A 23,774-nucleotide genomic window follows, 5' to 3' on the forward strand; every position below is an offset into this window, starting at 1 on the left:
CAAGGATTTCGAAAGAACCTTCCCGCAGTACTGTTGCCTTCTCAGTTTTATAGTAGAGCGCGGCGTGGTGCCGCCATCAATGGCGCAGACAAATGGGGGAGTTGTCAAATCGCCGGAGGCTGTCAGAGTCGCCGCGGACTGTCAAGTCGCTGTGGACTGTCAAATCGCCGGGATTAATCTATGTCCTCGACAGGACAGTACCCCAGGATGGCTATGCCACACGCTCTTGTCAGGACAGCGGCCTACAGCAATCGTACGGCGTTTGGTGGAGCCGACCGACCATACGTCGGCATTTAGTTGCGGGACGTCGGGTGAAGACCCGGGGACCCCGTCGGTTGGTTTGTGACGCATCGGCCTCGAGCTCTGCCGTTCGGCTAGTTGGGAACAGAACGGGTCTGCCCGACCGATGTACCTTCGGTCGGACAGTGTTGGCAGTCGTCGGTTGATGCGGTCGGTAGAGTCGGGCACCATTCAGACAGGCCCGAGGGTAAGTCGGCACAAAAGGGATCAGTCGGTATGTCCCAACAGTTGCCCCCCCACTCCTGAGTCGGATGTCGTGCTGGCCAGCGTCTTCGCGTGGGCGACGGCTTCGGGCAAAAGGAGTGGATATCCATCGCTTCATGCTCCGACTCTGACGATTGTACCAATGATCGATCTGGCGTCAGGCGTCCTGTTGGTGTCAGGCGTCCCATCGGTGTTAGACGTCCCATTAGGAACAGGAACCGCCGTTTCCACTGCCTCCTCAGGAGCACAAACCGCCGTCGGTTAGTGAATCCCGAGGCGCGGTTCTTTCGTCACGTGGCAGGGTGCCATTGGGCCGAACCCGTTCAGGCGGGTGGAGGTGACATGGCTTGATCTGGGGCAGGTGCGTCGAATTGTCGAACTGAGAGAAGGCCCAGATGCTGCCACGTGTCAGAATTCGAGAGACCCTCGTTGGGCGTGCCCTCATCCCGACCGTCGAGGGGCACTATATATGTAGGGTCACCTGCATCCAAAACTCCACTTTTCGTAGCCTTGTTGCCGAGACTTTGGTCGAGTGGTCCCTCTTGTCTCAGGTAGTTGTCCCTGTCTTCCTCGTCGAAAAGTTTTCTCGAAGCCTCTGTCTTTGTCTCCTCATTTTTTCTTTGCTTCCTTGAAATTTTCTTCCTTCTTCTTCTTCTTCATCCTTCGACCTTGGTTCTAGTATCATGGCCAGAACCTCCCCATGAGGAAGTCAGTCGGGGAACCCGACCGACGATTCTCGATCAACCCCGGAGGTGGAGATTTTTTCACTTTCGTGGTCTAGCGTCGATCGGCTCCGGGAGCAGTACAGCATCCCGGAGCAGTTTCAACTATTCTCCCCTAGGGCCGACGGTCAGGTTAACAGCCCGCCCTCAGGCCAGGTGGCTTTCTATGTCAAGGACCTCCGGGCCGGTCTTCATTTTCTGGTTCTGGAGTTTATTCGGAACATCTTGGACTATTACGGACTTTGTCCGACGCAACTGGCACCGAACTCGGTCTGACTGATAGTCAGTTTTGCCTTGTTGTGTCGGCTTTTGCCGATCAATCCTCGTATCTCCCTCTTTCGAGCATTCTTTGTTCTCCGACCTCACTCTAAAGCCCGAGGGTGGTGGTTTTTCAACCCTCAGAAGGGTCTTTCCTTCATCACTGGTCTTCCATCGTCAATTCATGGGTGGAAGAATCAGTTTTTCTTTGTTTCTTCTTCACTTCCCTAGGGGTTCCCTTTCCGTTGGGGGGACCCCCGGACTCAGCCGAATGAGAACAGTCGGGTGGAGGACGGGGATCGAGAAGATTTCCATCACTTGAAGGACATCTCGGTGCTGAAGCAGAGGGAGCTCGTCACCGAGCAAGCTCTGTACGATGCCGGTCTGAGCTCGGTTCCTCATCTAGGTACATCTCAGTCTGTCATTCACCATTTTTTTTTGGCTGGTGCTGATCCTCTGTTGAAATTGCAGGCATGCCGTCGAGGGTGAGGCTGACGGAAGCCGACGTTCGGCAACATGCGGCGCGGAAGAGACCGACGCACGGAGCCGAACCATCATGGCCTCCCAAAAGGCCTCAGGTAGCACTGCCGAGCGAGCCTGCGACGACGAGAGCGCAACCCGGCTCTGAATGTGTGTCGGACCGTGAGCCGATCATTGCACTGTCGATACCGATGGTGCCTCCCGAAGCCTTGTCTGAGGAACGGACGGTCGAGGGAGTAGCTGAAGATGTGCCGGCTGCACAGCCGGCTGAAGAGGTTTGGGCTGAGACACGTGAGCCCGAACGACCTGCGTCGGCGACCGTCGCGGCCTCGGGAGGGATCCAGTCGGGCTCGAGCCTCCCCTCTTTTTCTGACGTCAGGGCTTGGGTGTCCGAACGAGGGAAGGCTCGGATGGCGCCAGGCGACGACAGAAGGTCGGTCAGCCACGGTGCGTCGTCCGATGCCCAGCTTCCTGAAGGAGCATCGGCCCTGGCCAACCATGATTTGGCCAGGAGGTTATGCCAGACGACTATCCTTCCAGCCAACCATGAGGTCATGAAGAATCAGCGGGTGTCCGACATGCTTTCATCCTTCTACCTGACCATGATCTGGGTGAGCTTCTCTCCTTCACTTTTCATTTTCGTCGTTGCTTTCTATCAGTTTGATCATCCGACGGTCGGCCCATTATTTGTAGTTAATCTACAATATGTCTGAGTTGGAGGTCGGATATCGGAGGTTCGGCGATCTCCGGACGGCTTGGAAGGATAGGGCCGTGGCCATCGAGGCCGAGAAGGCGGTAATGGTCGAGCAGCTGAAACAGTCGATCGATCGTGAGGCCCGGCTCGAAGAGGAGATCTCCCACCTTACCGATGCCCTGGCTGCCTCGGGGGTCGAGCTGCAGTTGGCTCGCGAGGAAGCCAAACGAAAGTCTCGCACCGTTCATCGGCTGCGTTGCGAGCGGGATGATTACGTCGGTGAACTCAAAGCCGAACGCGAGCAGCTCCGAGTAAGTCTGGGCAATCTCGCCAAGGTCGAGGAGTATTTGTCCACCGCTCAAGCCGATGTAGACATAGCGAGGGCGGAGGCAGAATCGGCGAAGGAGGCAATGAGTCAGGCCGTGGAGGACTTTCGCGGCTCCGATGAATATCGGGAGGAGCTCTTGGAGAGCGGTTTCATCTCGTACTAAGTGGGATACGAGGATGCCTGGGGCACAGTCCAAGGTCTGTATCCGGAGCTTGATCTCAGCAGCGTCGTTCCCTCAGGGTCGGAGGACCAAGTCACGGAAGAAGTGGCTGATCTGTTGTCGGGAGATCACACTACCGTGGAGGAAGCCATCCCGGACCAGGTTGCCGAAGGCGAGGCGGCTCCGACCCCCGATGCTACTTCGGCCCGAGTGGACACGTCGATCACCCCCGAACTTCTCCCGATAGAGGAAGCCGACTCCGACGAGTAGTCGGAGCATCTTTTGTTTTTGCTTTTATTTAGCGTACTTATAATCGGGCTTCGACCCAATTTTGTAAACTCAGTTCATGTTTGAATGAAACTTTTCAACTTTTCTCTCTTTCTTTATGTATCCTGAAATGTATCTTGGAATGCATGTGTCGCCGAAATGCCCTCGAGCGTATGAGTCGTAGGCCCGACATACCTAGCTAGGACGTTCGGTAAGATCTCGAGCAGCTAGCCGGGACAGTCGGTAGCGCACGCCACGGTAAAAGTAGGGCGAGCTCCAATTTTAAGTTGACGTCCCGACTATCGTACGATCTGACAGTCGAGAGTTTAAGTCGAGCATCCGTTGCCCGGACCTGAGTCAGACACATTTGTCAAGTCGGGTGTCATCTTTGACTCGATCATCCCGTAGAGTCTGATAGTCGAATAGTTTCCGACGCATTTGGTGATGACAAGTTGGTCATCCGTTGTCCAGTGCTTTGTCGGGCATATGCGTCGTGACGTGATAAACGGTGGTAAGCCGAATATCCTTCGATCGGTCATGACCTGGTCGGCATGTCGCGAACGCGACGTTGGTTGCATTGGCGTTTTGCCTTTCTTGACCGGAGTCAAGTCGGCAAGTTAGCCAATCGTCTTGCTTGAGAGTTGACTATAGAAGGAGCGTGGCTTCAACTTAAGGGGGTTTCATCGCCACCGCCGGCCTTCCACCAGCGCAAATATGTCGGTCCTCGTAAGAGTCCGACGTGTCGTCGGCGATCAAGCCACAGATTCTTGACGGAACATCGGGCCCAAGTCGGGGCTCGTACTACTGGTGAGCGCCGGCCCACAATCGGAGGGCCGAGATTCTAGACTCTGGGGTTTTGAAATAGAGTTTGTATTCTGAACGAGGGTACACAGGGTTTACTGATAGTACAATCTCAGGTTGTCGGCATTTCAAGTCTGGAGAATGATGCTTCCTTCTAGAGTCTCCAGTCGGTAGGCTCCCAGACTGTAGGTGTCCGCTATCTTGTAGGGTCCTTCCCAGTTCGGAGCCAATTTTTCTTGATCTAGAGGCTTCGAAACTTCCATCTTTCTCAAGACCAGGTCTCTGGGTCTGAAAAACTTTGGCTTGACCTTAGCATTGTAGTATCGGGCCACTCTTTGTCAGTAGGAAGCCATGCGGAGTTGAGCCTTGCGTTGGAGTTCGGGTAGGAGGTCCAAGTCGGCTCTCCGACACTCGGAGCTGCCCGACTCGTAGTAATGCTCGACTCTAGTCGATGGTAGCCCGATCTCGAGCGGGATCATCGCCTCTGTCCCATAGGCCAAGCTGAAAGAAGATTCTCTGATCGGGATACGGGGTGTTGTTCGATACGCCCATAGGACGGAATTCAATTCCTCGACCCAGAGGCCTTTGGCTTCATTCAGTCGAGCCTTCAATCCATGCAGAATGATTCGGTTGATCACTTCGACCTCGTCGTTGGATTGTGGGTGCCCGACCGAGGTCAACCTGTGCGCGATATGAAATCTTGCATAGAACTTTCGAAAGTCTCGGTTGTCGAATTGTCATCCATTGTCGGTGATAATGGTATGCGGTAGTCCGAACCTGAAGATGATGGACTTCTGGATGAAGTCTTCCATCTTTCGCTTGGTGATTTGCGCCAGAGGTTCGGCTTCTACCCACTTAGTGAAGTAGTCGATTGCAATGACTATAAACTTTCTTTGACCAGACGCTGGAGGAAAAGGACCAAGTATGTCGATTCCCCACTAGGTGAAGGGCCACGGGGCGACAATGGGAGTGATTTGGCTGGCTGATCGATGTTGTATGTTAGCGTACCTCTGACATGGTTCACACCTCCGAACCAACTCAGCCGCATCCTTTCTCATGGTGGGCCAGTAGTAACCCTGCCGTAGGACTTTGTAGGCCAAGGATTTGCCCCCCAAGTGATTTCTACAGATCCCTTCATGTACTTCTCTGAGCGCGTAGTCCGCGTCAGTCGATCCCAGGCACCTCAGCAAGGGAAGGAAGAATGACCTTTTGTATAGTCGGCCATCCATCATTACGTATTGAGAGGCCATCCATCAGAGTCGTTTGGCTTCCGTGGGGTCTTCAGGGCTGACTCCATCGGTCAGATACTGAACGATCAGATCTATTCAGTTCGGCTCGACTGCCAGCTACAGCATCTCCTCGGCCCTATCGATGCTCGACTGCTTGAGACTCTCCACAAATGTCCGACCCAAGGCGCCGTAGGCTGATGTCGCAAGCCTGGAGAGAGTGCATCGGCCCGAGCGTTCTCCGATCTGAGAATGTAGGAGATCTCGAAATACTTGAGGTGTGCCACGAGATCTCTCACCTTCTGGAGATATTTTATCATGGTTGGATCCACACCTCGAATTCACCTTTGACTTGTCCCACGATCAGCTGGGAGTCGGAAAAGACTCTGAGGCCGTCGATCCCAAACTCCTTCACTATTCTCAAGCCAACGAAGAGCACTTCATACTCGGCTTGATTATTAGAGGCTTCAAAGTCAAATCGGAGGGCGTACTCGGTAACCACTCCCTCTTAGTTAGTGAGCAGGAAACCGGCCCCGCTCCCTCGAGCATTGGAAGCTCCGTCGATGTGCAACACCCAGGTAGACCCGGGGTCAGGTTCAGAGATTGGGGCCTCTTTGAAGCTCCCGCCTTCCGGTTCTTTGTCGGTTATCGGGCACTCCATAATAAAGTCGGCCAAGACCTGGGCTTTCAAGGCAGGTCTCAATCGGTACTGAATGTCAAACTCACTCAGCCTCACCTCCCATTTCGTCAGTCATCCCGATGTATCGGGATGATGCAAAATCGCCCTCAGGGGCTGGTCGGTGAGGACCATGATAGCGTGCGCTTGGAAATATGGACGGAGTCATTGTGCAGACACGATCAAGGTGAATATCATTTTCTCCATCTTCGAATATCGAGCTTCAGCTTCGTGGAGCACTTTGCTGGTCTAGTATATGGGTTGGTGAATTCGGTTCTCGTTCTCCCAGACGAGCATCGAACTAACCGCCTCTGGGGAGGTTGCCAAGTAGAGGTACAGCATTTCTCCGACTTCCAGCTTCACAAGCTATGACGGGGAGGCTAGATATCTTTTCAGATCGTCGAAGGCCTGCCGGCACTCGTCCGGCCAAGAGAAGTCCTTTGCCTGCCTCAGGGTTTTGAAGAACGGGAGGCATCTCTCTGCTGACTGAGAAATGAATCGACTGAGCGCGATGATCCTTCCGTTAAGCTACTGTACCTCCTTTTTAGTGTCTGGGTGCCGCATGTCGATGATCGCCTTTATCTTTTCAGGGTTAGCCTCAATTCCTCGTTGAGATACGAGGAACCCGAGGAACTTTCTTGAGGTCACCCCGAAGGCACACTTAGTCGGATTCAACCTCATCCGATGTCGTCGAAGAGTGTGAAAAGTTTTCTCGAGATCTTGGACATGATCTGAAGTCTGTGCGCCCTTCACCAGCATGTCGTCCACGTACACCTCCATGTTACGCCTGATTTGATCTTTGAAGACCTTATTGACGAGTCACTGGTAGGTGGCTCCGATATTTTTCAGTCCGAAGGGCATTACTCTGTAGCAGTAAAGGTCCTTGGCGGTCACGAAGGCTGTGTGCTCCTCATCTTCGGACGCCATCCGGATCTGATTGTATCCGGCAAAGGCATCCATTGGCCGGACGTCGCGTCTACAAGCTGGTCGATTTTTGGAAGTGGGAAGCTATCATTCGGGCAGGCACGATTTATGTCGGTATAGTCGATGCAGGTCCTCCACCTTCCGTTGGCTTTTTTCACCATGACAACATTGGCGAGCCAATCGGGGTACGTGGTTTCTCTGATGAAGCCCGCCTCGAGTAGCTTGTCCACTTCCTCGTCGATGGCCTTCTGTCTTTCAGGAGCGAAAGACCACTTCTTCTGCCTCACCGACCTCATTCCAGGATCGATGTTGAGTCGGTGAGTCATCGTCTCTGGGGGGATGCCGGACATATCCACTACCGACCAAGCAAATACGTCGGCATTGGCCTTCAGCAGCTCTACTAGCTGCCGTTGCTCAGGGTCGGATAGTTGGGATCCGACCCAGACCACTCGATCGGGATTCTCTACTATCGGGACGAAAACCAGCTGTTCGACCGGTTCGTCCCGTTCTTCCTCTCTCCACTGGTCCAACTTGTCGACCGTCAGGGGGTCCTTTGCTTCGTTACTTTGTGCAGAGATTTGGAAGCATCGTCGAGCGAGTTGTTGATCCCCGCGCATCTCTCCGACTTCATTTTTGGTCGGAAACCGAACCAGCAGGTGGTAGGTTGAGACTATTGCTCTGAGGGTATTTAGTCTGGGTCTTCCAAGTATGGTGTTATAGGTCGAAGGTACTTGGACGACCGCGAAGGTCAGGTGGATGATGCTTTGTCGCGGTCCGATTTCAGCTGTTACGGGAAGAGTAATTTCTCCTTCCACTATGATAGCTTCCCCGATGAAACCTACCAGGGGCGTGGAGACTCTCTCGAGCCGATCAACCGACAATCGCATTCGGAAGAAGGTCGAGTAGAATAAAATATTTATCGAACTTTCATTATCAACAAGGATCCTTTTTACATCATAATTTACTATTATTGCCGAGACAACAACAGCATCGTCGTGAGGGATTTGGATTTCTCGAGCATCTTCATCTGTAAAAGTGATTACATCATCTTGGCGCAGCTTCTTCGTTGACTCTCCTCCAGCAGTCGTCCCCCGGTCCAGTCGTTTGGAGATCATGTTAATGACCCCGATCGTGGGCTGATTGTTCGTTGCCTCCTCAGTCGACTGGGGTTGTCGGTCGGGGATGGGTCGAGTCGGCGGGTTTCTTTGAAATTTTTTGAGATACTTTCGGTGTATGAGGGCCTTGATTTCATCCTAAAGTTGGATGCACTGCTCGGTGTTATGGCCGTGGCCCTGATAAAATCGACAGTACTTTCATCGGTCGAGGCCCTTTGCCTTCAAAGATGGAGACCGTCGCAGATATTCTTCCCCTTCGATCTCCATCAAAAAATGTGCACGAGGAGCAGAGAGAGGGGTATAGGAGTCATACCTGTGACGCATCGGCCTCGGACTCCACCGTCGAGGCGATCTCGGGCTCCGTCACTGGAGTGAGACCCATTTGTCGGTCGGGGGCTTGCTAGGCTCGGCAGGAGCCTGACCTTTTCTTCGCTTCTCCTTCGGACTCTTTGTCTCAATCAGGCGTCGGTCGGAAGCTCCTTCGTCTGCGCGCATGTATTTGTACGCGTGCTCCAGCAGTTCGGCGTATGTCTGGGGGAGGGTCTTGTCCAAGGAGTATGTAAATCGGGACCCCCTTAGCCTCCTCTTCATGGCTGAGATAGCCATATCTTCGTTGAGGTCCCGAACCTCAAGCGTGGCCGCGTTGAATCGCATCACGAAGTGTCAGAGCGTCTCATTTTTTTCTTGCTTGAGGGAAAAAAGGTTGTCCGAGGTTCGCAGTGGCTTCCGGCTGGTGCTGAAATGGGCCACGAAAGCATGTTCGAGCTATCCGAAGGAGTGGACGCTTTTTGAGTGGAGGCCGGAGTACCAAGCCCTGGCGACCTTGCTGAGTGTGGCGGGGAAGCCGATGCAGAGAAGGGCATCGGTTGCCCCTTGGATCGTCATGAGAACCTTGTAGCTCTTCAGATGGTCAACTGGATTGGTGGAGACGTCGTAGGGCTCCACATGAGGCATCTTGAACCGACTAGGAATCGGCTCGTCGAGGATGAGTCGGGAGAGAGATTGGGCGGTCTGGAAGTCGATGTTGTTCGAGGACTTCTGTCTGTCCACCTGGAGCTGGGCAAGCCGACGATCAATTTCTTCGAACCTACGTTCGTAGTCGTCGGTCCGTCGGTGCTGGGAGACCCCGGGGGTCGAGTCTCCCAATGAATCTGAGAGGGAGGTGGACGGTGTCCACAGCCGCTTCTCCTTTCTCGCTCGTTCTAGCTGGAAAGGAGAGGGTCGTCGGGACCGGTGGGCATCATGTCGTGGCCGACTCTCCCCCTCTCGGTGGGAGTATTGTGACGGCTGTTCCTGAGGAGGAGACGGAGACCGACGCGGGCGTCGGCGGCTGCTCTTGGAGGGCATCGGATGCGCCACTGGTTGCCCTACCGGTGAGTGCAGCAACCGGGTTGGTTGCTGTTGAAGGCTCTTGACTGCATCCGTCAGCATAGTCATCTGTCGCACGATCGCTGCGATCTGCACCTCCGTGGTCACCACAGGATGCGGAGAGCTGGGTTCCGCCATGGAGGGTGGAGGAGAGGCTTCTTCCCGACGGGAAGAGTGCCTCGTCGATCCGGTGGCTCTTGATCGCTGAGCCCTGATTCTTGTCATCTCGAAAGGATTTTTCAAGCTCTGTGGAGGTCGTGTCCCCTTCCTGGCGTGCCAAACCTATTGCGGCCAATCCCCTCATCGCCCGATCGTCGGGAACGAGCACCTGCAAGAGAAGTCCACACTGATCGGAGATGCCTCTGGTGGGGACCCTCCGACGGTCAAGTCAGAGAGGAGACTGGACAACAGTAGAAAAGAATCAGGGGGATTCAGCGAGAGAGAGAGAGAGTCCAGGGGTTTCGAAAGAACCTCCCTGCAGTACTATTGCCTTTCCTGTTTTATAGTAGAGCACGGCGTGGTGCCGCCATCAATGGCGCAGACAAATGGGAGAGTTGTCAAATCGTCGGAGGCTGTCAGAGTCACCGCGGACTGTCAAGTCGTCGTGGGCTGTCAAATCGCTGGGATTAATCTATATCCTTGGCAGGACAGTGTCCCAGAGTGGCTATGCCGCATGCCCTTGTCAGGACAGCGGCCCACAGCAGTCGTACGGCGTTTGGAGGAGCCGACCGACCATACGTCGGTATTTGGTTGCGGGACGTCGGGTGAAGACCCGGGGATCCCGTCGGTTGGTTTGTGATGCATCGGCCTCGGGCTCCGCCGTTCGGCTAGTCGGGAACAGAACGGATCTGCCCGACCGACGTACCTTCGGTCGGACAGTATCGGCAGTCATCGGTTGATGCGGTTGGTAGAGTCGGGCGCCGATCAGGCAGGCCCGAGGGTAAGTCGGCACAAAAGAGATCGGTCGGTATGTCCCAACAAGTAACTTGGATCTTTTTCCTACTCTTTTCCCAAAATGGAATTTTGACTTCTAATCGATATCATCATGGATCAGATCTATGTTTTATGGATTCAGAATGCTTTGGTAGTTATTCCTAGCGCTCGGGTCAAGTTCTTTATCAATAAGACGTTGGATCAGTAGGATGCCCAAAAAGCCTTAGAATATGTAAAGAGGCTTGAACAAGCTGAATTTGCAGTCATTGATGTCCCGGGTGATTTTCATGAGAATCGAAGACGTCGGTTGATCTGATCAGACTATTTCTGAGCCATTTACTCTCCTGAAGAAGGATGATAAATGCTAAGCATCCTTAAATTTTATCCTTCAAGTGCCAATTCTGAAAGATCATATGGTTATAACTTATAACTTGAATAGAACTACGCAAGCACAAGAATCTGGTGATGCAATTGTTGCAAATTTGATCGAGGAAGAATCAAGAGGCATGGAATTTTGCGGTTAGCAACGCAAAGTGGACTGCTCATTATGTTTAAACTGCAGGACCATGAACAGGTGCAATACTTTTTATGATTTTCTCATCAGTGATGATCCATTTCCTTATTGCATTAGATTGCTAATCGGATGCATCTATATCAATAGTCAAGGTCAGACAATGCCATGATTCAACAATCCACTTCCATGAATGCTTATTGGCGGCTTCCAACATCAAAACTAGGAGAGTAAATAATAGGATGAAAAAAAGGTGTTTTCTAGCTAGATTGATATGTCAAGTCAAAACAACTTTAGATAGTATTGGTGCAGAATTCTATCGAGGTCGGAGAAGCTGGAGCTGGAATGACTGTGGCCGCTATCGGAACCTGCAAAGAAAGTCTAAACCAGAGTTGGGGGTGCTCCGACAAGACCCTCCGATGCTCAAGTCAGTATTCTGCTTCAACAGAAATGGAGTGCTCGAGCGAAAATATTTGCAGAGTTTCGAGATAGAGTTTAGAGCTTAGAAAAGAACGTATCTGGGGATCCTTATTTATAGATGGAGAGCGTAACTGACCGACAGCGACGTCTGTAACCGTCTGGAAGTGGGCCATTCAGAGACGTGCGGAGTTTGTTACGGAGAGTAGTGGCATCAGAGGTCGTCCAGGACCACGTGGAGCTTGCTGCGGAGAGTGGAGTGGTGTTCGTTGTCGTGACTTGCCAGAGAGTGGTGGAGCTGCATAGAATCCATTGTAGAGAGTGGAGCAGGGTGACGGCTCTTGTCGTGGCTTGTCAGAGAGTTCGGATCCGTCGGTTGAAGCTCGGTTGGGACACCTGATGGAGCAGAATGGCTCTTCACATCGTCATTCTGGGAGAGGCTCGGATGTTCTGAGGTCGCTGATGTTTCAGGCAGGAGTCACCTGCTGCAGGAGCTCGGATGGAGATTTTCTGTTGGCGGAGTCCGGGAAAGTCCGATCGCTAGGGAAGTCCGTATGAAATTTATCTGATGTGGAGGCTCATCCGAAGATCGTCCGCTGGAGAAGTCCGGTTTTACGGGCAGCCTGGTAGGAGGTCGGTCGGTGATGGACTTTGGATAGCGCTGGGGAGGCTCGGCAGATATCGGGGGTGATCGGCCACCGCAGGGACCCAGCTGCTGGAGCTCGTCCGTCATAGAAGCTCATCCAGAATCCATCTGCTGGAGGAGTTCGGACGGGATCCGGTTCTCGCGAGAGGTCGAAAGGGGGCCGTTTGTTGTAAGAGCTCGGGCGAGGATCAGTTGTCGTGAAAAATCGGAGTAGTGTTCCGTTGTAGAAGTTCGTCCGGAATCCCCTCGCTACGAAGTAGCTTGACTGAGGTCTATCTGTAACAGAAGTTCGAAAAAATTTTATTCATAGTAGAGGCTCGAATGAAATTTGCTTACAGTAGATGTTTGGGGTAGACAGCCCGCTGTAGGTGCTCGGAGTAGACCATTCGTAGTAGAAGTTCGGCTCTCGCGGGAGTCCGATTAGGATCTGGGGGATGGTCGACAACCGTAGAAACTCGAGTGGAGTCAGGTTACCATAGAACTCTCGTTGTCGGGAAAGCTCGGACGCTGACGAAGTCCAAAAGAAGTTCGGGGGGTAGTTGGTTGCTGTAGAAGGTCGGCTGACAGTGAGCCCCAGAGGGCCTTCGGGGCGGCCCGATGGACGAATGCAGAAGTTCATTATCGGAGAAGTCCGGATGATTGAGGAGGTTCGGAGAGGCGCCACGCACAAGGTCGGGAGCCGGAAGAGCGCAGGAAGGATCGGTCCTTTACAAGCTTCGGTTGGGAGGGGTATTTTATACCCAACGGGTAGCTTGTTTTTTTTGAAGCTCTGAGCATTTAATTTATTTCTTCAATATAATTTTCAATCTAGCATCACTTTTAATTCTATTATAAATGATTCTGCCATACCTTAATGAGATACAAGATTGAGAGTGCTACAACATGCTAGTCTGTTTGACCAAACCTAGTTATAGTAGCTTAGAGTGTTGTTGCAGGATTAGGAAATCATGTTTTTTCCTCTTTAGTTTCTAGGATTTGTTTGAGGGTTGTAGTTAATTTGGTTTAGCCCATGCTTGTGACAAATCTGGATTTCTTATGTTCAGTTCAAGCAATAGGACCATCCCCATTAATATAATTTGAAGTCTGCGAATGAAATCTTACTAACCTATATCTTTTGTTTTTTTCCTCTTTGCTTGGATGCATGATGGATTACATGTTTAGATCTATGTGTCACAGTGTCATGGGCTTGAGAATTCATCTCGTGCAGTAATTGAACCGGTTGAGAAAAAACCTTTTAGTTTAAGATATAGTTATGAAGATGGGTCTTCTTCTCTTTAGATGCTTGGGTGAGCGGGGATGCGCCAAGTGAAAGATGGTCTTAAGTTCAGTCCATGCTACGAAAGGAAATTTTTTTTTTTTTAAAGCTCAGCATAGCCCTATAAATTCTGGCCCGATCTTGGCTCACAATGTAATGAGAAGTGCTCAAGCAATTGGGACCAAATATTTAACAGCTGCTTGATAGGAACCTGACCTAGCTCAAATTATTAGATGATTTGATGCGTCTTGTAGTAAGAGCAAATATATAAAACATTACTTCTTTTGTATTTCTGGCTTGATCTTGGCTAACAATGTTGTTATGAAAGATATGAGAAGCAAAGAGAGAAGAAAAATATCACACCGACACAGTAATTTACGTGATTCGGCAGTGTGCCTACTCCACAGACGAAGATAGAGCAAAGAAATTCTACTATAATAAAATAGAGTACCAAAACAATAGTTATCTCTCAAACCCAAAATCTCAATACATCCAAATCTCACACAAAAACGAAGCTCTCAAGTCTAAAACTCTCACTCTCTTGTTTTCTTGCAGATGGTGGTGTAGAATGGGAATATATATAATGAGGGAAGAGAAATCAGAAGAGAATATTCAAAAAATAGTACTGTCAGTTATGATCGATTTTCTTGACATATTTTTTTAATTGCTAAAATCGTACTGCTAGTTAAGATTGATTTTCTTAACAGATTTTTTTAATTGCCAAAATCATATTGCTAGTTATGACTGATTTCCTTAACATATTTTCTCAATTGCTGAGATTATAGTTGATCTTTGATTATTGAAATCTTGGATTGATTTTATCATTTCTTTCCTTTTTGTCTTGATTCTATAAGATCAATATGATTTGAATTATTCTATCAGATTGATACCATGACAAATATACCATACGATAAAATAGAAAACTTAGCTCATTATTTTAGAGCCACATAACAAATCTTCACCTTGACTTAAAATTGGGTCAAGCTACAAATATAGTAGAAACCTTCTCCATCTTCTCTACTACTTTTCGAAAGGAAAAAAAACTCAAATGTTGCAAACACTAACCAAATCCAAGCAATGCTTAAACTTGACAATTGGAAGAGACTTTGTTAACATATCAGCTAGATTACCTGCAGTATCAATCTTAGTCACAGTAACATCACCCTGTGAAATAATATCACAAATAAAGTAATACCTTACGTCAATGTGCTTTGTCCTCTTATGAAATATTTGATCTCTAGTTAGATGGATAGCGCTCTGACTATCACAATGAACAACAGTCACATTGTGTACCAAACTGAGTTTATAAAACAAGCCTCTCAGCCAAATAACTTCTTTAATAGCTTCTGTCACTGCAATATACTCAGTCTCTGTTGTCGATAAAGCAACAATAGGCTGTAAAGAAGCTTTCCAACTAATAGTATATCCACCAAGAGCAAATACATAATCTGTAATGGATCTTCTCCTATCAAGATCTCCTGCAAAATCAGAATCAACAAAACCAACCATATTGCTGCCGTGTCTTCCGAACTCTAAGTAAATATCAGAAGTACCTTGCAAATATCTAAATATCCATTTCACTGCTTGCCAATGTTCTTTACCAAAATTAGATATATACCATCTAATAACACTGACTGCATGTGAAATATCTGGACGAGTACAAATCATAGCATACATAATACTGCCAATAGCACAAGAGTAAGGAATGCTAGATATTTGATCTTTCTCATCATCTGACTGAGGAGATAAACTAGCTGAAAGCCTAAAGTGGGCAGCAAGTAGAGTACTAATTGGTTTGGCATCCTTCATATTGAAACGCTCTAATATTTTCTCAATATACTTCTTTTAAGTTAAATAAAGTAATCCTGCCTTTCGATCTCGCTGAATCTTCATACCAAGAATTTTTCTGACTGCTCCCAAATCTTTCATCTCAAACTCACTACTAAGCTGTGATTTTAATCTATCAATCTCAGATATATTCTTAGCAGTAATAAGCATATCATCTACATACAACAGTAAATAAATAAAGGATCCATCAACAAGCTTTTTAAAGTATACACAATTATTGTATTTGCTTTTGAAATAACCATAACCTATCATGAAAGAATCAAATCGCTTATACCATTATCGAGGAGACTGTTTTAATCCGTATAGCGATTTCTTGAGCAAGCATTCATGATCATCCATGCCTTCAATAACAAAACCTTCAGGCTGATGAATGTAAATAATTTCTTCAAGTTCTCCATGTAAGAATGCTGTCTTAACATCAAGCTACTCTAACTTCAAATTATACATGGCAACTAAGAAGAGTAACACACTAATAGAGCTATGCTTGACTACTGGAGAGAAGACATCATTAAAATCATTATATCTAGCATCTTCTACTCCAGGAATACCTTCTTTCTTCTTGAAAATCTATTTGCAACTGACAATTTTCTTTCCTTTAGGTGGTTTTACTAAGTCTCTAGTATTGTTCTTATGCAGAGACTCAATCTCTTCATGCATGGCCACTAACCACTTAACAGAATTAATATCAGAAATTGCTTCTGAATATATAAAGGGCTCATTAGTGTTACCTGTCTCTTGAGCTATAAATAAAGTATAAGCAACAAAATCAGCATGACTAGACTGTGCAACATGGCTATACCTGATAGGTGGCTTTATCTCCCTCCTCTGTCTATGCTTGGCAATGCAGTAAGGCTCATCTTATTGTGAAGTCTGCTCTAAATTAACTTCTAGCATCAGGATATTACAAGAGTAAAATCTTGTAAATGATTAGAATCAACTGCTCCTAGCTCCACCTGCTTGATATTATCTTTAATTTGTGTAGATTCAGAGCTAATAGTATTTTTCTGTCTAGGATTAATAATAGCATATTCATCAAAAGTAACATCTCTACTAATGATAAATTTTGATGATTTGAGATCTGGACACCATAATCTAAACCCTTTCATCCCAGATGCATAGCCAAGAAAAATATATTTTTTAGCTCTAGGCTCTAGCTTTCCTTCATCAACATAAGCATATGCAGGACAACCAAACACTCTCGAATTAGAATAATTAGGAGGATTATTAGACCATACCTCTTCAGGAGTCTTGAACTCGATAGCTGAAGCAGGAGATCTGTTCACCAAAGAACATGCAATGGGGACTGCTTCTGCCTAGAACTGCATAGACAAGCATCATGTTTTTTCTAATAAAGTTCTATTCATACGCTCAGCTACCCCATTCTGCTGTGGTGTGTGCCTCACAGTCTTGTGTCTAATAATACCTTCATTCTTACAGTATTAATCAAACTCCGAAGAACAGAATTCTAGTCCATTATCAGTTTTGAGTCGCTTAATCTTCTTATCAGTTTGCTTCTCTATCATCACCTTCCATTGCTTGAAGTTCTTGAATACTTTATCTTTGTGCTTCAGTATGAACTCCCAAGTCTTCCCAGAGCAATCATCAATAAAAGTTCACATATACCGAGCACTACCTATGGAAGGAATACATAAAGGTCCCCAGAGGTCAGAATGAATATAATCTAAAGTAGCGTTTGTTTTGTGAACTCCTGCACTGAAGCTAACTCTCTTTTACTTTCCAAGAACACAATGCACACAGAAATCCATCTTTCCTACACATTGACCACAAAGAAGACCTCTCTTACTTAAAAGGAGTAGTCCTCTCTCACCCATATGACCAAGTCTCATGTGCCATAGCTTGGTAAGCTCTGAGTTAGACATGAAAGATGTAGAAACTGCAACTGAACCTATAATAATAGCACCCTGCAAGATATATAAATTTGAAAACAGTTTCTTTGCTTTCATAGCAACCAAGGCACCTCTACTAACCTTCATGACTCCACCTTCAGATGAATACTTGTATCTTTTAGCATCAAGAGTACCTAAAGAAACTAGATTTTTCTTTATCTCAGGGACATGCTGAACATCTGTCAAAGTCCTCACTACACCATCATGCATCCTAATTCGAACTGTTCCTATCCTTACAATTTTACAAACCACATTGTTGCCCATTAGGACAACTCCATTGCTCACAATCTCATAGATAGAGTACTAGTCCCTATTAGGACACATGTGGAAAGAACAAGCCGAATTCATGTGCCAGTTATTTTTAAAATAAGCATCACTGGTTGCAGCAAGAACATAGTCAGTACCATCAGAATCTTCTCCCACAACATTAGCTTCTGCCTATTTTTTAATCTTTTTCTGACCCTGATCTTGTTTGTTATTCTGTTCCTCATTTTTTAATTTATAACATTCAAATTTAATATATCCTTTTTTCTTGCAGTAATGGCAAGTCAAGTTTTTATTTCTTGACTTAAACCTATGTTTCTGTTTACTATTACTTGAACCCCTATCACATTAGTCCTTCCCCTGGCAACTAAAGCATGACTCTGTCCTTCGGTAATACTCCTAGACATATGCTTTTCAAGGAGCTCTTCAGAAAATAATGCAGCTTTAACATCTTCTAAGGATATAGTTTTTCTACCGAAAGAAAGATTTCTCTAAAATACTTATAAGAGGGAGGTAAAGAACATAATAATAATAGGGCCTCATCTTCCTCTTCAATCTTAACATCAATAGACTTTAAATCTGTAATAATGAAATTAAATTCATCAACATGAGTTTTCATGGGTATACCTTCAGCCATGCGCAGTATGTATAAACGGTGCTTCAAATATAATTTGTTGGTAAGAGACTTTATCATGTACAAAGATTCTAACTTCAACCATAAGCTAATAGCTATCTTCTCTGAAAGTACCTCTCGCAAAACCCTATCAGACAGATACAAGTGGATCGCTGTCAAAGCTTTATCATCCATGTCCTCTTTCTGCTCTTCTGTCAAATTACTGGGCATCTTCTCTTCTCCTAGCAGTGCCTTTTTCTAGCTCTTTTGTGTTAAGACTGCATGCATCTTAACTTGCTATAAATTAAAATTGCTAGTACTATCAAACTTCTCAATTTCAAATAATGAAAAAGCCATAGTGATTGATCTCACGAAACTGGCTCTGGTACCAGTTTGCTATGAAAGATATAAGAAGTAAAAAGAGAAGAAAAAAATCACATTGACACAATAATTTACGTGATTCGGTGGTGTGTCTACTCCACGGGTGAGGACAGAGCAAAAAAATTTCACTATAATAAAATAAAGTACAAAAACAATAGTTATCTCCCAAATCCAAAATCCTAATGTATCCAAATCTCACACAAAAAAGCTCTCAAATCTAAAACTCTCACTCTTTTGCTTTCTTGCAGATGGTGGTATGGAATGGGAATATATATAATAAGGGAAGAGAAATTAGAAGAGAATATTCAAAAAATAGCACTGTCAGTTATGACCGATTTCTTGACAGATTTTCTTAATTGCGAAAATTATACTGCTAGTTATGACTGATTCTCTTGACAGATTTTTTTAATTGTCAAAATCATACTACTAGTTATGACTGATTCCCTTAGCAGATTTTCTCAATTATTGAGGTCATAGTTGACTTTGATTATTAAAATCTTGGATTGATTCTATCATTTCTTTCCTTCTTGACTTGATTCTATAAGATCAATATGATTTGAATTATTCTGTCAAAGTGATACCATGATAAATATACCATACGATAAAATAGAAAACTTAGCTCATTATTTTAGAGCCACGTAACAAATGTAACGAGAAATTGAGAAATGCTCAAGCGATTGGGACCAATATTTGACTGGCTGAATTTAACCTGACTAAGCTCAAATTGTAAGATGATTTGATATGCGTTGCAGGAAGAACAAATAAAATAAAAATATTACTTCTTTTGTATTTCCTGGGCTTGAGGCTGAGTTCAGTGAACTTTTCCTTATGCACGCAGACATCCATACATGCACATGCATGGCCCATATGCAGGGTAGTTGGGAAGGCTTAATGTGCTGAGATAGTATTTGGTGGAAAGTTTCGTGTATATTCAAGTTATGCCGAAACTTTGTAAGCCCCCCAATAGAATTGATTCAAGTCTGTGCCAAAACTTTGTAAGCCCCCTAATAGAATTGTTAGTCAGCTCAGCCCTCTGAGGCCAATGGTAAGGTGCCCCATTATGATCCAGGGATCTTGGATTTGAAACATGAAAACTGTCTCTGCACGTCGAGCTAAGACTACGCACTTCAAACCCTCCCCAGAACCCGTTATAGTTGGAGCCTTGTGTAGCAAGTCCCCCAGCCCTCTAATAGTATAGGCTGGGCTGATCACATTGTTGGGTGGCCCAGCCAAATGCGAAGCCATGTTATTCAATGGCACAAGGCCCAGATTTTCCAGAAGGTGTTTTCAGTTTCTGAATTTTATTTGTGATATGCAGTTACAAAATGTTAGTTTTTTGAGCATCATCAACCGCAAAAGCAAGAAAACTCGTGTCCATATTGACTGCATCAAATCATGAAGACAAGGAAACTTCATTGCTTTGATTGGACACCTCATATTGGTCTCTGAAGAAGGTGATATATAATTTACTTAAACGGAAAATGGAGAACTAAGGAATAAGCTGTAGGACCTTGTTCATGTTTATGCCAACCCTGAACAGAGTGCACACGGTTTAATTTCAGTACGACGACGACACTCTTGATACAATCTTCGCATAATGCTATGTTTCAAACAGGTATCAAATAACTTTACATTCCGTTGCAAGGAACTTAGAGCTAACATCCTAGTTTGTGCTGTGATGTATATGCTTTATGCTGATGCTTGTGCACCATACGGCAGCTCCATTTCACCGGATGCAATAATACTATAGATATGGAGAATTTGACAATTTTCGGGAAGTGGAATGCACTCTTTGGCTGTTTGAGCTTCAAAACCAAAAAATTATCGTATTACGAAAAAAATTCATTATTAACGATAGTTAATCGTCATCACTAATAATAAAAATATAGTCACTAAAAATTAATCAAAAAAAGTTCAACACTAAAGCTGCATGTTAGCGGCTGCATCGCTGCCGTCGTTAATAACAGTATTAGTGATAGCAATTAGCTATATTTTTTTCGCCGTTTATAATATTTTTTAAATTTAAAATTAAAAAATTTAAAAAATAATAATAGTGATGGTATTCTATTTCTAATAAGCCATCGTTAATAATTATATTTTTTTTAAAAAAAATATTTTTAACAATTATATTTATTAAAATATATTGTATTTTAATTAACAAGTAATTATATTTACTAAAATTTATTATAATTAAATTAACAAGAAACATATATTTACGGATATTATACCAACTAACAATTAACTATCACTATTATAAATAAAAATCTAAAATTATATATTACATCAAAATTAAATAATACAAATAATACTGATCAAATTTTAAATATATTACATCAAAACTAAAATAAAAAATTAATGGAGATCGTCCTCCTCCACCTCCTGCTCCTGTATGTCCACTACAGCAGTAAGTAGATGAGAGCCGGATGTCTTAACATTCTGTAACGAAGAAAAATAAAATATTATTAATAACTTTAGAACTAAATTAATTAAAATTGTAAAACTATTGTAATTGGTGCGCCTCAAGCCTAAACCTTTACGGAGGGAAATATTTTGATATACTTCTCCGATTCTCAAACGGATTATTCCTATACATTTTATTCGATGATACAGAGTTATAGACATTCCTAGCCAGTACTCTATTGGATGGTTAAGTTGAATTTTGATCCCATAGATACTTCTTCTCGTTTGAAGTCTAAACCGGTATGAAGGGATATATTTCGATATACTTCTTCAATTCTCGAACGGATTATTCCTACATATTTCATTCGATCATACAAAACTATAGACACCTTTGGTCCATCCATCGGACGGTAAGATTAAATTTTGACCCTTTGGGTATCCTTCCCTCCCATCTCAAACCTAAACTGGCACAGAGGGGTATATTTCGATATACTCCGATTCTCAAATAGATTATTCCTATACATTCTATTCGATGATATGGACGTATCTACATCTCCATTCCATCCATCAGATGGATAGATTAATTTTTGATTCTTAGATCTCCTTCCTTCGACTCAAACCCAACTATTGAAGTTTCTAAATATAAAAATTTAAAACAAATAAAGAAATTTATTAATACTACTTGACTTATCTGGTGTAATGGTTGTTACAATGAGCTCAGCTGATCGTGCAGATGTGGATCTTGAAGAATCTCAATAACTGTGTCGCAGATGACATTCCGAAAGTTCTGAGTTTGTTGGCAAAAAAGTCTTTGTACGATCTCCTCGATATGTGCATCACCTTACATCTAGGTCATCGAGGCATGAGAGGAGGACGTCGAAGACCAGCAAGCTGCTGAAGGGTTGAAGCTATGCCCAAACCTTATGATCCAGTTCCTACTGACCCCTCCGGTGGCCCTGAGCCATCCCTCGAGATTAAGGAGGGGTTGAGAGGATGGATCCTCATTATATCATACTACGACTTACTTCACATTATCCGCCTAACAGTTTAGAAATTCATTAGTACTATTATACATATCAGTATATATAAAAACTTAATAATAATATTTTATTTTATCGCAATCTATTTGAACCTAGAATCTAAGTAATCACGGATCTTTCTAGACTGGTATGTGGCCTCTCATAATTGTAGTTGCAGTGGTACATGATCCAGCTGCCGTGTCTATAATAAATAATAAAATCAAGTTAATAAAAATAAATATATGATCAACTAAATATGAGATTAATATAAGTTTAGGATTTTTTTCAATCTATTTGCTATAACATGTGTGCCAACGGAGCCACTGGTGTGTTTGATCGAATCCTATTGGAGGTTCGATTCTATCAGGCCCTCTACCATCATCGGAGTACTCCTCACTACTCTACTAGTCATAGAGGGTCTCTCATATGTCCATCTGCATCCAATGATCCATGAAAGACTTTCAGTTTGATGGTGACTCGAAACTGAAAAACTCAATGATGGCCTATCTGAGGTGAGACAGTCCATCATGAAGCCTATGTGTGACAACCTCCTCGAAAGTTCGACGGTCGGCCTCCTCATCCTCAGGAGTCTTGAATCGATAGTGTGACTATAAATAAAAGATGACATATATTAAGAAATAGAATACAAACGTGCCAACGTACCGTGAATTTAAAAATTAAACACTTTTGACTTACCACGAATATCTCCCACGCAGCGTCATGAGCCCTCGATGACCAAATGGAGAACTCATTCACCGGCCCCAGCATCAATCATCGGATGATCTTGGTACCCATACGAGATACCCCAAGCTCCCTAAATATCCTGTAAAATTGATTTTAAACAATAAATATTGATTTTATAATAGATAAAATTTTTTAAACATATTTTTTGAAGATCTAGTACTTACGAGTGGCTTTGAATGTGTATAAGCTCTCTATCCTCTAGTTGAGTCGGAGGTGTCGCGAGCCGGGCGGATCCTCTACCATGACGCTGAAGTTGAGAGCTGACCACTGCTCCATATGATTGTGGTGTCAATATTATCCGAATCTAAGAGTAGCAAAAGATCATAAAGAATATTATATTAGATAATGAAAGATAAAATAATATAATAGAGAATTTCTAAAGTGTTATAATTTATCTTGTGGTGTGGATGCTGTAGAACCATATGAGCTGGCCACATAAGAGCTATCTCCTCTAGAGCTTTATCCTCTGAAGGTTTCTCCTTGACTAGCACGGCTCCGTCTTTTGGGAGTAGTCATCCTATAATATCTACAAATAAAAATAAATAGATTCACAGATTAATTATACAATTATGACAAGCAATATAATAATTGAAATGATATAATGCAAGTATGAAAAGTAAAAAAAAAAAGCACACCATAAAGATAAAAACTGCTCTATTTACCTTAGGGTTGACTTTGATTATTCAGGAGCCAACACCCACAGCCTTGGGGTCGACTCCTGCTGCATGCCAGTCTTATTTAGGAGTCAACACCCACAGCCCTGGGGTCGACTCTTACTGTGTGCCAGCATGCCATAGTTGAACTTGGGGTCGACTCCTTCCTTCCTGAGGTCGAGTACTCATCAGCCTCTTCAGATGTTTGGTACCCATCAGATTCTTCTTCAGATTTTTTCTCTTCCTCCTCTTCTTCCACTTCTTCCTCTTCTTCATCTTTTTGGATAGGATTATCCTTTAAAACAAACTTAGTATGATCTACCTCATTATGTTGTCAATCATGTAGGAGAATTCTTGAAGCATCTAACTCTACATCTATTAAAGACTGATAAATTTTTAATATTTTATCCTCCTAAAAGTATTCTGATAAATAGAACTCTTCTTCTTCTTCGAGCTTGTAATAAATAATTCGAGACTTAATTTTACATACAACCCACCAATTTTTTCTTCCTCTCTTCCTAATAAAAAAAGAGTATAATATACTTGAACAGCTTGTTTAGTTAGCACAAAATGCATGACCTGTATATTACAAAAAGAATAAATTTAGAAAAATTAAAATAAATGACTAGATAATGGTCACTTATCAAATGGTGGAACCAA

At 44.8% G+C, this 23,774-nt stretch overlaps 1 protein-coding gene across 1 annotated transcript in view; it reads left to right on the forward strand.

Moving 5' to 3' along the window:
• Positions 1–23,774, forward strand: part of LOC105038438 (uncharacterized) — a 47,027-nt gene that overhangs the window by 16,148 nt on the left and 7,105 nt on the right. Inside the window, 2 exon segments of the mRNA XM_073253653.1 lie at positions 20,018–20,066; positions 20,068–20,124. Coding sequence (XP_073109754.1) covers positions 20,018–20,066; positions 20,068–20,124 — 106 coding nt within the window.

This window comes from Elaeis guineensis, chromosome 1 (assembly GCF_000442705.2).
Source record: "Elaeis guineensis isolate ETL-2024a chromosome 1, EG11, whole genome shotgun sequence".
In the NCBI taxonomy this organism is placed as follows: domain Eukaryota; kingdom Viridiplantae; phylum Streptophyta; class Magnoliopsida; order Arecales; family Arecaceae; genus Elaeis; species Elaeis guineensis.